Genomic DNA, 16,159 nt, shown 5'->3' on the forward strand with positions numbered 1-16,159 from the left:
ACCTTCTCAACAAAAACACCAGCAAAAGTCAGCCTTGGGCTTTGCACTAAGCCAAGGCATAGCACTTCTAAATAGGCTAAGCAGTTGCCCCAGCTTCTCATAAGAAATGCATCCAAGGCTCCACGTAACACCGTGACCGTCTTTACGAGAGCGGCTGTACACAGGGAGCCAATCGGGCTGCGGAGTAACTGATCTGTCCATTGTGGTCACTTTCTGAGACTGAATTTATCACCACAGGGAAAGTGAGTGATGATGCTGTTAAGAAGAGCTCGAATGAGGAAACCCAAACAATGACGCAATGTGTTCATTTCCTGAACAGAAGCATCCTTGCCATCTCCAACTCCACTTGGTAGTAAGCGCTGCAGCTGGCAGGGTTGGCCACACCTCATCCTGAGCTGATTCCAACATATCCTGGGAGAGGAACAGAAGGAGCCCCACATCCAGTCTGATGGGATTCTTGCTGCCCTTTTATGCCTGGTTCCAGGCCTGGCAACCACTTGTCGACCGAGTCTGAGGCTGCAAGTACCTATGTGGGCCCATTGCACTAGGAATCTGAACCCCCCCTCCCACCCCCAGGCCTCAAAAACCTTTCCTACACCTTACCAGCCACTCTCACAATATGCAGTCCCTTTGCTTTCATCCACCTCCCGCTGTGCTAAAATCCCAGTGATGCCAGACCTCCCTCCCTTTTACTTGTCTACTCCCTAACCATGTGTTGAGGTGTTCAGCACGTATTAGATACGGGGAACACGAGGATGAAAACAGCAAAATCTGTGTCTACAAGGTTTTCTCACTTCAGGGAGAAGAGAGTAAATGCACAATTTCCAGGTCGTGTGCCATGCTCTCTAACAGAGAAATGCAAAAAGGGTTGCAGGAGCACAGAGTGGAAGTGCCGAAGCTTACCTTCCCCTCAGCTGAGCATTGCCAGTCTCCAGAAAATCCTGCTTGCCTCCGCACGCATCACCCCACTCGTGACCCACCTTGTATTAGCAACCCAGACAGAGAACAGCTCGTGTGTTGGCCTTCTAGACTCTCTGAGAAGGGCTCACTCCCATGGCCAACTTAGCTCTACCTAGGGCACAACCCATCACCTCCTTACTCTTCTCCCTTCCCTGAGGTCCCAACACACCTTGCAGCCATAACATCCAACATTATGGTACTAGAAGCTTATGGTTAAGTGGAAATGGTTAAGTGGAAAAATCTTATTTTCCTTTAAGTTTTTTTTTTAAGACACTTAAATTTTTCTCTGTTAAGGAGTATGATTCCCTTCATCAGTCATTTGGTATTAACCGAAACAATAGCAACGAATAAAGTTTTTAGCTGGTCAATAAATTTGATGCCGACACAAGAGTTATTTATTTATAATATGCTTAAAGTTATAAAAATATATCTGAAAATATAAATTTCTTCACTTGGAAAATGAGTTATTAACGGCAGCTATTGTTAGATTAACTCCCTGGACAATCATTTAAATGCTGAACCATAAAAGCAAGAAACCAAGAGTAGCAGTAATTTCATATTTGCAATGCCAACATGTGATGATACTCAAGACACTTTAAACCTTTTGGGGGCCAGTAATGTGGCCAGTAGGTCCCTGATTCAAAATGTCAAAGGGGCAGCTTCCAGGCATCATTCACTTACTTTCCATTCTTTCCACGAAAACTATGTTCCTTTTTTTTAATTTTTTTAAAGATTTTATTTATTTATTCATGAGATACACACGGGGGCGGGGGTGGCGGCAGAGACACAGGCAGAGGGAGCCTGATATGGGACTCGATCCCGGGACTCCAGGATCACGTCCCGGGCCAAAGGCAGGCACTAAACCGCTGAGCCACCCAGGGATCCCCGAAAACTATGTTCCTGCAAAATTCTAGACATTGTGCTAGGTGCGGAGGATGCAAAGATGAAGCCTCGTACCACATCACAGAGAAAGGAGACAGACATATAAACAAGTTCGTATAGTAAAATATAGTAAGTACGAACCATTTAGTTAGGGAGGGATGGGAACAGAGAAGAGACGCCTAACCCGGCACAGACTAAGGGGCTGGGGAAGGAATCAGAGAGGGCTTCGTGGGAGAGGCGATATCTAAGCAGAACCTTAAAGGATAGTAGTTAACAAGGTTGAGGGAAGGACAACTTTGCAGGTAAGGGGAGTTCTAGTGAGCAGGCCAAGCAAAGAGATGCCAAGTTTCACACGTGAGGATCTGCAAGCTGGTAAGTGTTAAGGTAGAGAGAAGCAAGAGACGTAAGATGGTGCCAGACCACGACGGTCTCACACGCTGTTTATCCTAGACATGATGAAATCACTAAAGGATTTTTTTTTTTAAAGTAAGGTAGATATTTGGTCATCTACGCATTTCAGGTAAATTCCTTCCTTCATTCAAATTTTAACTGAGCACCTACAATGAGACAGGTGCTGCTGGACAGGTGGCTTTGTACAAAACAGAAGATGCCCTGCCCCCTTGGAGATTACATCTAGATCGGTTACTTTGAAGAGTAAAAAGAGGGTAGACTAGTTGGGAGCCTGCTGGAGCAGCCCAGCAAGAGGTAATGAGAACAGGGAGCCAGAGCAGAAATGTAAAAAATATCAGAAGGAGGGATGCCTGGGGGGCTCAGTGACTGAACGTCTGCCTTTGGCTCAGGGCGTGATCTCAAGGTCACAGGATCGAGTCCCAAGTCCCGCATGGGGTTCCCTGCAGGGAGCCTGCTTTTCCCTCTGCCTGTGTCTCTGCCTCTCTCTCTGCCTCTCTCATGAATAAATAAATAAAATCTATTAAAATAAATAAATAAAAATATCAGAAGGTAAAACTGGCAGCACTGGATGACCGATTTGGATACTGAAAGGCAAGAATGCCTGAAGGGAAGCAGGTAAAGAAACAAGCTCAGTTTCGAACATGTTGATTTGAAGGTACCCAAAGGAATTCAGATAGAAATGACCACAGACAACTGAAAACAGGAAACTGAAGCACCCAACAAAGTCTGACGCTAGAGATACAGCTTTGGAGATACAAACAGAGAAGGCAGTAACCTAGAGATGAAAATGGATCCAAGTATGTACGCGGGAAGAGGTTTAGCACGCAACCCTGAGCAACACCCACTCATAAGGGATGGATAGAGGGAAACCCCCAAAGGAAGCAGGGAAAGCACAAACGGAAATGCACCAGGACTCTGAGGAGAGCAGTGAGGCGAGAAGCGGTGACCACGACGGTCAGGCGTGGAAGAGTGACCCACTGAAATAAGGCTGGAGGGGCTCACAGAGGAAGACATAGACATGGCCAACATGCACATGAGAAAATGCTCTGCATCACTTGCCATCAGGGAAATACAAATCAAAACCACAATGAGATACCACCTCACACCAGTGAGAATGGGGAACATTAACAAGGCAGGAAACCACAAATGTTGGAGAGGATGCGGAGAAAAGGGAACCCTCTTGCACTGTTGGTGGGAATGTGAACTGGTGCAGCCACTCTGGAAAACTGTGTGGAGGTTCCTCAAAGAGTTAGAAATAGACCTGCCCTACGACCCAGCAATTGCACTGTTAGGGATTTACCCCAAAGATACAGATGCAATGAAACGCCAGGACACCTGCACCCCGATGTTTATAGTAGCAATGTCCCCAATAGCCAAACTGTGGAGGGAGCCTCGGTGTCCATCGAAAGATGAATGGATAAAGAAGCTGTGGTCTATGTATACAATGGAATATTCCTCAGCCATTAGAAACGACAAATACCCACCATTTGCTTCAACGTGGATGGAACTGGAGGGTATGATGCTGAGTGAAGTAAGTCAATCGGAGAAGGACAAATATTGTATGTTCTCATTCATTTGGGGAATATAAATGATGGTGAAAGGGAATATAAGGGAAGGGAGAAGAAATGTGTGGGAAATATCAGAAAGGGAGACAGAACATAAAGACTCCTAACTCTGAGAAACGAACTAGGGGTGATGGAAGGGGAGGAGGGCGGGGGGTGGGGGGTGAATGGGTGACGGGCACTGAGGGGGGGCACTTGACTGGATGAGCACTGGGTGTTATTCTGTATGTTGGTAAATTGAACACCAATAAAAAATAAATTGATTATTAAAAAAAAAAGGCTGGAGGGGGCACCTGGGTGGCTCAGTCGGTTACGTTTCCCACTCTTGATCTCAGCTCAGGTCAAGATCGAGCCCCACGTCAGCTTCCATGCTCAGCGTGGAACCTGCTTAAGATTCTCTCTCCTTGACTCCTAACTCTGGGAAACGAACAGGGGGTAGTGGAAGGGGAGGTGGGCAGGAGGATGGGGTGACTGGGTGACGGGCACTGAGGGGGCACCTGTCGGGATGAGCACTGGGTGTTATACTATGTGTTGGCAAATCAAACTCCTATAAAAAAATATACAAAAAAAAGAAAAAAGATTCTCTATCCTTCTCCCTCTGCCCCTCCCTTCACTCCCCGCCCCCTCCTTGCCCCTCAGTCCAACCCCGAGCCTCCAAAAGAAGACTGGAAAGAGTCCACTGGGATCGGGCAGTTACAGAGTAACTGGTACCTTTATTCTGAGTACATCCAGGCAAGTGACTGGAGCCAAGGACATTCTGCAGTATAATGAATGAGGAATGAGGGGAAAGGAAGCAGAGTCAACCAGTAGAGTCAAGTCTAATATTTTCTGAAGTCTAGATGAGAAGAGAGGGAGGGGCAGCCCGGGTGGCTCAGCGGTTTAGCGCCACCTTCAGCCCAGGGCCTGACCCTGGAGACCCGGGATCTAGTCCCACGTCGGGCTCCCTGCATGGAGCCTGCTTCTCCCTCTGCCTGTGTCTCTGCCTCTCTCTCTCTCTCTCTCTCTCTCTCTCTCTCTCTCTGTGTGTGTGTGTGTGTGTGTGTGTCTCATGAATAAATAAATAAAATCTTAAAAAAAAAAAAGAAGAGAGGGAGAAGAAAAGACAGTAGCCCAAGAGGGCCCAAGAAAGAGAAAGCTGCTTTTCCTTTCCTTTTGTTTTACTTTATTTCATTAAGGGTGGAAGAGACTTGAACCTGTTTACATGTTGAGGAGAATGAACCAATGGAGAAGAAAAGAGAGGATGACCCTGACCATGTTATTATACCAGAAAAACACTCTCAGTGGGTAATGAGGTTTTCCACTTATTTATTTGTTCATTCGACATTCATTGCATGTCTACCATATGCATAGCACTGAGCTTGGCACTAGTTCCCACTTTTTGGCTTTTTTTTTAAACTTATTTTTATTTATTTATGATAGACATAGAGAGAGAGAGGCAGAGACACAGGCAGAGGAGAGGGAAAAGCAGGCTCCATGCCTGGAGCCTGACGCGGGACTCGATCCCAGGACTCCAGGATCGCGCCCTGGGCCAAAGGCAGGCGCGAAACCACTGAGCCACCCAGGGATCCCTGGCTTTTTAATTAAGTCAGCTGATGAGGACACACATCAGTGAATGCAGAGTCCTCCAAGACAAGGGGCGCATATGCAATCCAAATAGATGGACACTGCAATTCAGAAGACATCACTGTGATCTTCACAATGGCAGCTTTTAAAATACAGGAAAATTGCAATCCTATGTATTTCGGCTCTTGGCTACAGCCGCACCCGCTGGAAATTCTTTTCCTTCAGGTTAGGTTCATTTCAGGGTTCTAAGCTATATGACTCCAAGGCTTTGGGATTACAAACTGAAATTCTGATTTATTTCAAAGAGAAGAATCTGTGCAATGGAAAACCAAATCCCCTGATACTAAAAAGAAAACAACTGTGAATTAAGTTATTAACTTGTTATTTTTGCCTAAGGAGCGGAGAGAAATATGTGGATTTGAGGGGTCTCATTTCAAATCTAATTGAAATCTTTTCATAGCCTCTCAGGGAATAGAATTTGCACACTGTTAGAAAACGGCTAGTTTCCTTAAAATTGCTTATGTGACTTATTCAAAGAGAGACCTTGTTACCAGAGAAATCATTTTCATTCATAGTACCACACAGCCAAATTAAAGAAAACAGAACTAATGCTCAAATCAATAAGAGCAGCATTTAGCTGTAGGCTATCTTACAAAGTAATATAGTAAATAAACTGTCTTCACAGGTGAAAAAAAATTTAGAGTCCCGTTACTAATTGGAAAAACAGGAGATCTCCCACTGAAATACCACAAAAGTTCCTTCTATGATTTGGGGCTAGACGGGAGGACAGGAGGAGGCACACACAGTTTTTCATCCTCCTCATGTGGATTCTCTTTGCTCTATAAAGCTGTCCGAAATCCATCAAGACAGAATAACTAAGGCAAGAAGTTATTCACAGATGGAAAATGGAAGGTTCCTGGCAAATGTGTGACTCTAAGGGGGATATGAAAATGTATAAAACCCAGTGATAAAATTAGAAAAAAAAATTAAATTGGTCTAATCTGGATCAGGAAGTCATGGCCTCTTCTTGGGCAATTAAGAGGACGTCAACCAGGCCCACCGAGCTGCACCACGCCTCGTGCCCTCCGCACTGACACCGTGCTCCAGTTCCTGCTTGGATTTACTTTTGGCAACGTGGTTGGAATGTATCTGGCTCAGAAATATGACATACCAAACGTGGCTAAAAAACTCGACGAAATGAAAAAGGACTTGGATGCCAAAAAGAAACCCCCTAGTTCATGAGGTGAATTCCAGCACTGCCCTTCTGGGTACACGGATTCTGCTGTTCTTGAGGGCCTCCTTACCATCTGAACCAAAAGCTTTTGTTTCAAATTCCAGCCTCAACCATTTTCATCTCTGCTAGATCCTGCCTTGCCTGAGAGCACAGATGGGGCCAGAAGTTAAGAACCACCCTTTCCACCTTCCTCACCTCGTCCCTTCTTCCTCCCAGCCACTGGACATGGCCTGACTGGAATTATGGTGCTAAATTAGTAAACATGACCTTTAAAAAAAAAAAGAGGACGTCAAGACATCCAGGATACATTTTCATCTTTGAGACTGGAGTCACAGAAAGCAACTACCATATCTAGCCCAGATTTGCCCCCTGGTAGGTCCTTACAATCAATCTGTTAGAAATTGATTACTATGATCTTTTACTGGCAGTGAGTGCTTTAAAATAAGATGGATGCTGTTAAAGCAAGGCGCAGTTTGTACAGTATTAGGATTCTAGACAGTTCTGGAAAGTTTCTCTAACAGGTATTGGTCAGAAATAAAAATCCCAACCAAGACATTCTAAATATTCAAAAAACAGCAAAAGTTCTTCATCTATATTTTGTAAGCCTGCCAACACAAAGTTTGTTCTTATCGTTTTGATCCCAACATTTAAAAAAGGTTCACGTCTGCTGGGAAGAAATTGATGTTCCTTCTAAAGATACAATCGTATACAAGGTTTTAACCTGCATTTTTACTGGCTATTTGATGGATTCTAGGAATCACTCAGCTTTTTTAACCCATCAACTGAAACAATTTTATAACAATTCTTATAATGGCGCTAGGTGCCATGACCACTGGCTGGTCCAGCAATTTGGATGGCCACAACTGAAGTCAAGAGTGTGAGCAAGTCTTTAAAAGAAACTGATTCCTCCTAGAAATAACATTGCAATTTTAGTTTCTCAGTACTTGGAGAAAGCGATCTGAGATTCAAAAAGCACAGCTGAAGAGTGGCTTTCGCCACCAGTTTATCTGGTAACCAATTCAGCGGTGTGATATAAGCCTGCAAGCATCCTAGACATAGGTTTGTGATGTCACTAAACAAAAGTTCCATGAGAAAAAGACAATTTAAAATTGAAATGTATGGATTACCTCTGATGGAACGACTGCTTCCATAACAGAATAAGTGACCAGACCAGTAGTACCTGAATGATCAAATAATCAATCCCTAGTGATTATATTAGGAAGCAACTTCTTGTCCCCTATAATGCTTTTATGTTGGAAGTAACCTGGGTGATAAAGGTCATTACCCAACACCACCAGCAGCCTTGGTCAGTGCAAGTTTGTGAAGGATATGTAGGGAGTTGCAAATGATGACAAGAGATGATGTCCTGGATGAGCACGTGGGACAGCACACACATGGCCGAGATTTCAATCCCCCTGATTGTGAAGTGCTTGGCTAGATGACACTTCCCAGCGCCTTGGTGGCTGGACGGGAACATGTGACTAAGTGGCTGCCAGTGGCTCTGAACAGAAATGAAGAGTCCTGAGTCCTAAGTGTTGGGAAAATACGCTGTTCCCATGCTCTTTTCTGCTGCCCCTCCAGGTAGGATGGTGACCTGATCTGGAACAGACCAAGGACAGTGTCCTAAGGCATAGTGGAGATCCAGAGAAAAGGAACCTGGACCCAATGACCCCAGAGAACAGAGCTAAATGCTCATTTTAGAGGCTTTCCTTAGGGGCACCTGGGTGGCTCAGCCAGTTAAGAATCCAACTTTGCCTCTGGTCCTGATCTCAGGGTCCTGGGATTGGGCCCCATGTGTGGCTCCCACTCAGTAGGAAGTCTGCTTCTCCCTCTCCCTCTGCCCCTCCTCCACCCCCTGCTCTTGTGTGCAAACTCTCGCATTCTCTCAAGTAAATAAATAAAATCTCAAAAAAAGGCGGGGGGGGCTTTCCATAGACTGTTATATGAGAGAAATAAAGTTCTATCTCCTTTCAGCTACTGACTTACTGTTGGGATTCTCTACAACAACAGCCTGGCCTTACCTTAACCCACACAAGATGTTTATAGGACCTTAGAAACAATAGTAAAAAGAAAATAGCCAGTCCAGACAAAAAGAGAGAATCTATTGCATAGTCCCCAGATAACACTGTCCTGTAGCATGGCACACATCATGACACAAAAATAGTTTTCCCATAAAAACATAATTGCCCTCCATGCTTAAAAAGAAATCTACACAGGAGAGATAGAGGGCAGTCAGAGGGACTCAATTAAGCAAGATGAATTCTGAATTTTCCAAATCTAAGAAAAATAAAAAAGCACATGCATATAGCAGCATTTCTCTGAAAGGACAAGTTACAGAGTCAAAACAATTTCAAGACCAATTGAACTTCCTATGGAGTACCTCTTCCATTTGTTTGTCCGGTCCTCTCACAGCGGGTCCTGGCTTTACCCCAGGGGCGAGGGGCTGGGCCACAGAAGGAATGTAAGAAGGGACACGCGTGCACACGTCCTCCTCCACTTCTCCTGGAAGCAGCAGCAAATCTGTCGGATACAAAATATCGCATTGGATCCTTTCACCAAGTTCACAATTGACCAAAATCACCTAAAAGCCTACAATAGTCAAAAGAATGAAGTAAAAATGCTCAAGTAAAATAGGTTCGTTTTCACAATGCCTGCCCTCATTTGGAGATTTACCCAAGAGATTCCCTTTTCCAAAAAATAGAAGTCATCGGTACATTTATTTTTATCTTCTTGCCTCAAGGTCACATTCTGTCCAAGAGGTCTGGGGGAAGGATCCTTAGGGACCGACTTGATTGTGCCTCTCACCCCCCATCCAATTTCTACCATGTAAGAAGATGCTACCTTTGCCTCATTTTCCTATATTTTCCTGAGGGATGGAGAGAAAGGAAATGCAATGCTGACTTCATCCTGTAACACTATGGCACTATTTCAAAAAATGTATATATTAAAAAAAAAAAAAAACAGTGATGCCAGAAGGAAAGGGCTTTCACTGAAACACTTTGTCACATGCAGAAATCATGCTCTGATTTTTGACGCTGCAAACAACAACTTGTTTCCAGCCTGTTTAGCACCATGACAAGAGTTCAATAACCAATCTGGGTTTTCTGATCTAGCCATTGTAAAGGGGATCTGTTGCCTTATTTTTGCATGTGTGACAGAACATGGAGGCATCACGGTCAGGCCTTCCACAGCTTTCTTTAAGGGAGACAAAATAAAAATAAAAGCAAATCGAAGCACGACAGGCTTCCTCGTCAGTCCCAGCTTTGCAGGACCAGAAGGGCTGCAGGAGCTAGCCAGTAGCTTGCAGCTGGCTCAGGACGACACTGCCTGCTTCTCGATGATGATGATCCTAATGAAGACACTAATTAAGTTCTCAGTGGAAGTGATTAATTAACACCAGGCGTGCCTTGGCTGTTGCCAATGGCAGCATGTATGGGAGGTAATTAAGCACGTATTGATATTCAAAAGCTGAAACTTATTTGAAATACGTCTCTCACCGCTGCAGATAACACCTTCACAAAACATATTAATTACAAAATTTGTAGGACTCCGGCAACAGAACCTAGTCTAGAAACTGAACCTGCGCGTGGATAGGGGTATTGGTGAAGAAGATTTTCTACTGTGATTAATTATTGGGACCTTAAAATATGACCTAATCAGCAAAAATAAAAACAACAGTCAAGCCTTATATGAGCTGACATTTTGTATGCATAGTTCAGCTAATCCTTCTGAGGGCACTAGCCCTTTGGTTTCGCAGGCCAGGAGCTCTAAGCAAAGAGAGCAACCTCATTGGAGGGGCCTGCAGCTAGGAAGGGTCAGAGCCGGGCAGCAGAGCCCATACTCTGCCCACGATGTCACATCATGAACTTCTTCTAAACAAGCAATTTCATTACATTTCATTCATGATTATGAATTATTTAAGATTATCAGATTATCACAACCGATCTCAGAGCCAAGGAGTGTCACTACTATAGCACATGAGCATGGTTAGTCAATATTAGGTACACTTAAACATTTGATACCCAGAAAAGTCCTATTTTTAAACTCAGGTTGATGGAAAGACTGGCTTTCTAATACGTCTATTAATGAGCTCAAAGCCAACTCCCTTCACTGAGCTCCCTGGTATAATCACCTAGGACTGAGATAAGCCAGGTCAAGGGCCGGCCAACAACAAAGGAAGGAAGAGAAAGGTTCAGGCCTTTTCACCTGAAAACCAGGACCTACAAGTCCCACTGTCTGCCAGGGCAAACATCAGTTCAAATGTGGATCAAAATCAATTCTGCTTTCAGAGCTGTTTAAAATCTGATTGACAATATTATGCATAGAGGAGGACAACTCCCTAATTCCTATGCTGGAAACTCTTTGCCTCCCGGATGTGTTTGCAGAGAAGGTAGGATTTTTAACAAAAGTGGTTTCTTTTATAAAGATTCTACTGCCATGGAAACAATTCCCTCAAAACAGTAAGATTTGGTTTCCTCCACACTTCAAATTCTTGTCATTTGTTTCTTCAGTGAAATAACAAAATGCACAAATGCATATTCACTGATGCCTAACATGGCACCTGACACAAGCAAATCCTCAACAAATACTTGAGACAGGAAATGAATTCCCCACATCTCAACTTTTAAACTAAACCCTAAGTATCGAGGAAGGGCCTACCTACCGATAGGACATTGTAGATGTTGTAAACTATACGTAGTTTTTACCCTCAAATACTACCTTTTGTTTCCAGGGTTGAGATTTTCACACACAAAAATCAACCCAAGAATAATCAGGAACAAAAGTGAACGGGACAAAAATCTGTCCTGAAAAGGACAGATTTATAAAAGAGTGAAACTAATCCGTACCGGAATAGTCTGGTAAGGCGTATTTCATGAAGAAGGTTACCTTATCTTTCAGCCATTTTAAAATCATGGGTGGGTTATTTATACACTCGCATTCTCTCAGAGAGAAAAATGGTTGTATTCATTGATTGGGGAGGGATGGAATTTCTGAAGTTCTCTACAAAACTCCAAAACTGAAATGCTTTATGAAATTTAATCTGATCTTATTAATTGTTGTTTCTGAAAGAACCAAAGGCCTTGTTTTCGCCTCAACTAAATACCACCATCTTGGGATCCCTGGGTGGCGCAGCGGTTTGGCGCCTGTCTTTGGCCCAGGGCGCGATCCTGGAGACTCGGGATCGAATCCCACGTCGGGCTCCCCATGCATGGAGCCTGCTTCTCCCTCTGCCTATGTCTCTGCCTCTCTCTCTCTCTCTCTCTGTGACTATCAAAAATAAATAAAAATTAAAAAAAAATACCACCATCTTGGCTGGTGTGCACTGCAGAGTCAAGGCATCTCTCAAAAGTGAATCTTCATGTTAGATGGCAAGCCTGGTTGAAAACATTCCAATCTTTTCTTTCCCAACTACATGACAAGAATTTCAGCGTTTACAAACTATGTGTTTATGCCATTTGTCTTTCTGTACTAAGTCAATAATCACAAGTCAAAAGCTATCATCACATAATCTAATACAACATTAAAAAGTAAGCAATCTACCTGAGGTCTCATAATTTAGATAACAGTATTTAACCTGCGTGGCATATTTATAAAAATTAACCAATCTGTTCCTTCGTTGCCATGTAGAAATGGCCAAAATTTTCTGAAATTTTGGGCACTCAAAACCAAAAAGAATAAAGATAAGAACTGCTGTAGTAATGCCTCTTCAGCACACAGTTTTCTGCTATGATAGTCTATCTCCCTGGTTCTTGTTTTTTTTTTTTTTAATTTTTATTTATTTATGATAGTCACAGAGAGAGAGAGAGGAGAGAGAGAGAGAGAGAGAGAGAGGCAGAGACACAGGCAGAGGGAGAAGCAGGCTCCATGCACCGGGTGCCCGACGTGGGATTCGATCCCGGGTCTCCAGGATCGCGCCCTGGGCCAAAGGCAGGCGCCAAACCGCTGTGCCACCCAGGGATCCCTGGTTCTTGTTTTTTAAAAATTTTTGAAGACCCCAAAAGAGCTTTTGTTTATGTGGGTTATATCAATCAATATTCACCATATTAGAAATTAAAACTGACAATTCTGCAAATATTTGTGTATTGAACCACTAACAATAATACCATTATATATTAAATGTTTTTATGAAAAATCTCTTTTCTAAAAACAAAGAAAATAGTGAAGAAGAAAGCACTGTTTTACATTTTTGAAATGTTGTAAATGTTTGCCTTAAGGGAAAAAAAAATCTAGGTTTTATATTTGCCTCTGCCTTCAATTTTGCAATATGCTGTTTCAATTGAAGCAAATGAAGGAAATCTAGTCTCACACAGAAATGTAGCTGGAAAAGAGAGGAGTACTTTAATAGTCTTTTTATATAATTGTGGATATTCTTCTTTGATGCTATACCAGACCTTGACAAATGATAAAGTTTTTAAAAATAGTTTCAGTGTGCAATCTGAAACCATTTCAGTGAATTTTTCATACTGTTACATTAAAATTCATTGATCTTACACATTGAATGGACGTTTCTCCTATGTGTAATTTTGTAACATCATAAATTGGTCATTTGGAAAATACTGGTTCACTGTTTTATGTAGATCTCTCAAATGTTGACACATTTCATTATATGGCATAAAGATCACATTAGTTAACATCACCAATTTTATCAGAAAAGCCATTAAATATTGGGAAGCTGTCAAGCTCACAGTACTGGATACAAGTTTTCCAAAAATGAAGATTCACTTGACCCATTGCCAATTTTGTCATTGGCAATGAACAATGCCAGTATATTTCTCTTGAAGACAGGCTTCCTTCACTCATTTTTGAGAACTATAGTTTGTCTGTCATTCTTTCAAGTAAAAATGTTGTTCCACGAAAATAATGGAGGGGAGGGAGACTAGTGCAGTCTAGCACTCAATCACACAAGTGCTTTTCTGTGAGATAACCATTATATTTCAGAATGCAGCAGAAGTGCTTTATGCATACTTATGATTTCAGCAAACAAACATTTTTTTAAAAGTGTATTCTAGGATCAAGATTTAATAAAAATAGGGGACACCTGGGTGGCTCAGCAGTTTAGCACCTGCCTTCAGCCCAGGGCCTGATCCTGGAGTCTCGGGATTGAGTCCCACATCGGGTTCCCTGCAGGGAGCCTGCTTCTCCCTCTGCCTGTGTCTCTGCCTCTCTCTGTGTCTCTCATGAATGAATAAATAAAATTTTAAAAAAAAATATTTAATAAAAATAATTTTTACCACTCCATCAAGAGCATTTTCAATGGAAAATAGTATTCATTTTATTTTTAAAAGCACTTCATTTGAGAGTGAGAGAGAGTGTACACAAGTTGGACAGAGGGGAAGAGGGAGAGGGAGAAGCAGACTCCTTGCTGAGCAGAGCCTGACACAGGACCCTAAGAGCCTGACCTGAGGTAAAGTCAAGATGTTTAACTGACTGAGCCAACCAGCATCCCCCTAGCATTCATTTTAATTACAAAGTCATGACAATGAAGACTACGATGACTACCAAGTACGGTTTTGTGACACTACCTTGATTTGCACTAAGCTACCAGCATCTTCACCTACATTGCTTTTGCTACATCAGTGCAAATATCAACACTTTTGACCTTCAGACCTTGGGGTTTCCCTAGGATTTCCTAGACCACATCCCCAGGGATCTGCTGGTCTAGGTAATATCAGTCCAATCCCCCCACCAATAGCACTAGAAAAGCTGGATAGATTACCAAAAAAATCAACTATTTAAAGGCATTGATGAACCACCAGGGCAGCCCAGGACTTGAGGAGACAAGATCCCAGAGAGATGGAAAGTACTGAAACGTGAGTCCAACAGTCTAAGATCCTTTACAACTGATAGCATTTACTGATTTGCAAGGAGAAGCTGAGAAGCCGAAATGCAAAGATGAGAGAAGCTAAAAGGCTGAGAAGCTTAGCAGAATTACCAACAGAATCGCAGCGCTATGAAGACAAATAGAATTCAGGGCCTCCAAAGAAGGTAGTGCTATGATATACCCTGAAGGGCTATACCATAGGGGTAAGTAAGAACTAGAAGTAGATCAGCCCCTACAAGGCCTTAAACTAGACTGGATGACGGTGATAAGTTATTACTATATAAGTTATTACTAAGAATAACTGCTAGTAAATGTTAAAGAAAAGCTAACGCTAGAAAAAGATAATGTCACTTAGACCCTACATAATATTTTATATACAATGTTCAGCATTCAAACAAAAATTACCAGGTATACAAAGACATGAAATCAAAAGGAAAATGAATAATATATAAATGGACCCACAAGAGATCCCACCAGGTATTAGCATCATAAGGCATGAACTTTAATTTTTTTTTTAAGATTTTATTTATTTACTCATGAGAGACACAGAGAGAGAGAGGCAGAGACACAGGCAGAGGGAGAAGCAGGCTCCATGCAGGGAGCTCGATGTGGGACTCGATTCCAGGACCCCAGGGTCACACCCTGAGCTAAAGGCAGATGCTCAACTGCTGAGCCACCCAGGCGTCCCAGATGTGAACTTTAAAATAACTACTTATGTGTTCCCCCAAAATACATTAAAAAGTGGAGAATTTTGGGATCCCTGAGTGGCGCAGCGGTTTAGCGCCTGCCTTTGGCCCAGGGCGCGATCCTGGAGACCCGGGGTCGAATCCCACGTCAGGCTCCCAGTGCATGGAGCCTGCTTCTCCCTCTGCCTATGTCTCTGCGCTTCTCTCTCTCTCTCTGTGTGTGTGTGTGTGTGTGTGTGTGTGTGTGACTATCATAAATAAAAAAATAAAAAAAAAGTGGAGAATTTCAGCACAGAACTGAAACCTATCAAAACAGATATTCCAGATCTCTTTTAAAAGCTAAAGTAATTGAGGGGTACCTGGGTGACTCAGTTAGGTATCTGAATCTTGATTTTGGCTCAGGTCATGATCTCAGCGTCATGAGATTAAGCCTCACCTCAGGCTCTGTGCTTATCAGGGCGTCTGCTTAGGATTCTCTCTCTCATTCTCTCTGTGTGTGTGTGTGTGTCTCTCTCTCTCTTTCTCTTTCCCTCTGTCTCTTTCAGCCCCTCATTCTGTCTCTCAAAAAAAAAAAAAAAGCTAAAATATTTGAAAGATTAATGATTGTAGCAGAAGACAGACACAATTCAACAAAGGATTAATAAATTAGAATATACATGGTAGAAAATATTATTTTTTAAAAGATTTTATTTATTTATTTGAGAGAAAGAACATGTAAAGGTAGGGGGAGGAACAGAGCTGGGGCTCAATACCAGGACCTCAGGGTCATGACCTGAGCCAAAGGCAGATGGTTAACAGACTGAGCACCCAGGAGCCCCAATGGTAGAAAATATTCCAATTGAAGCAAGAAAGGAAATTTTTAAAAGGATAGAAAAGAACATAAAAGATAGATATATGGGACAAGTGAAAAAGTCATGAGTAATATTTGAAGAGACAAGAGCTAAGAATTTCCCAATATTTACAAGAATCCCTACAAACCCCAAACAAAATAAACTCAAATAAAACAATACCAAGGCATAGTGAAATTAATGGAAAAACA

The 16,159-nt window shown here is 42.6% G+C and overlaps 1 protein-coding gene across 3 annotated transcripts in view; it reads right to left on the reverse strand.

Annotated features, from left to right (window-relative positions):
* Positions 1-16,159, reverse strand: part of IFTAP (intraflagellar transport associated protein) — a 64,962-nt gene that overhangs the window by 3,799 nt on the left and 45,004 nt on the right. For all 3 annotated transcript variants that reach the window (XM_055301026.1, XM_055301027.1, XM_055301025.1), the window contains one exon: positions 8,993-9,132. In XM_055301026.1, coding sequence (XP_055157001.1) covers positions 8,993-9,132 — 140 coding nt within the window. The remainder of the gene's footprint in view (positions 1-8,992; positions 9,133-16,159) is intronic.

Source organism: Nyctereutes procyonoides, unplaced genomic scaffold (assembly GCF_905146905.1).
Source record: "Nyctereutes procyonoides isolate TBG_1078 unplaced genomic scaffold, NYPRO_anot_genome, whole genome shotgun sequence".
NCBI classification, from domain to species: domain Eukaryota; kingdom Metazoa; phylum Chordata; class Mammalia; order Carnivora; family Canidae; genus Nyctereutes; species Nyctereutes procyonoides.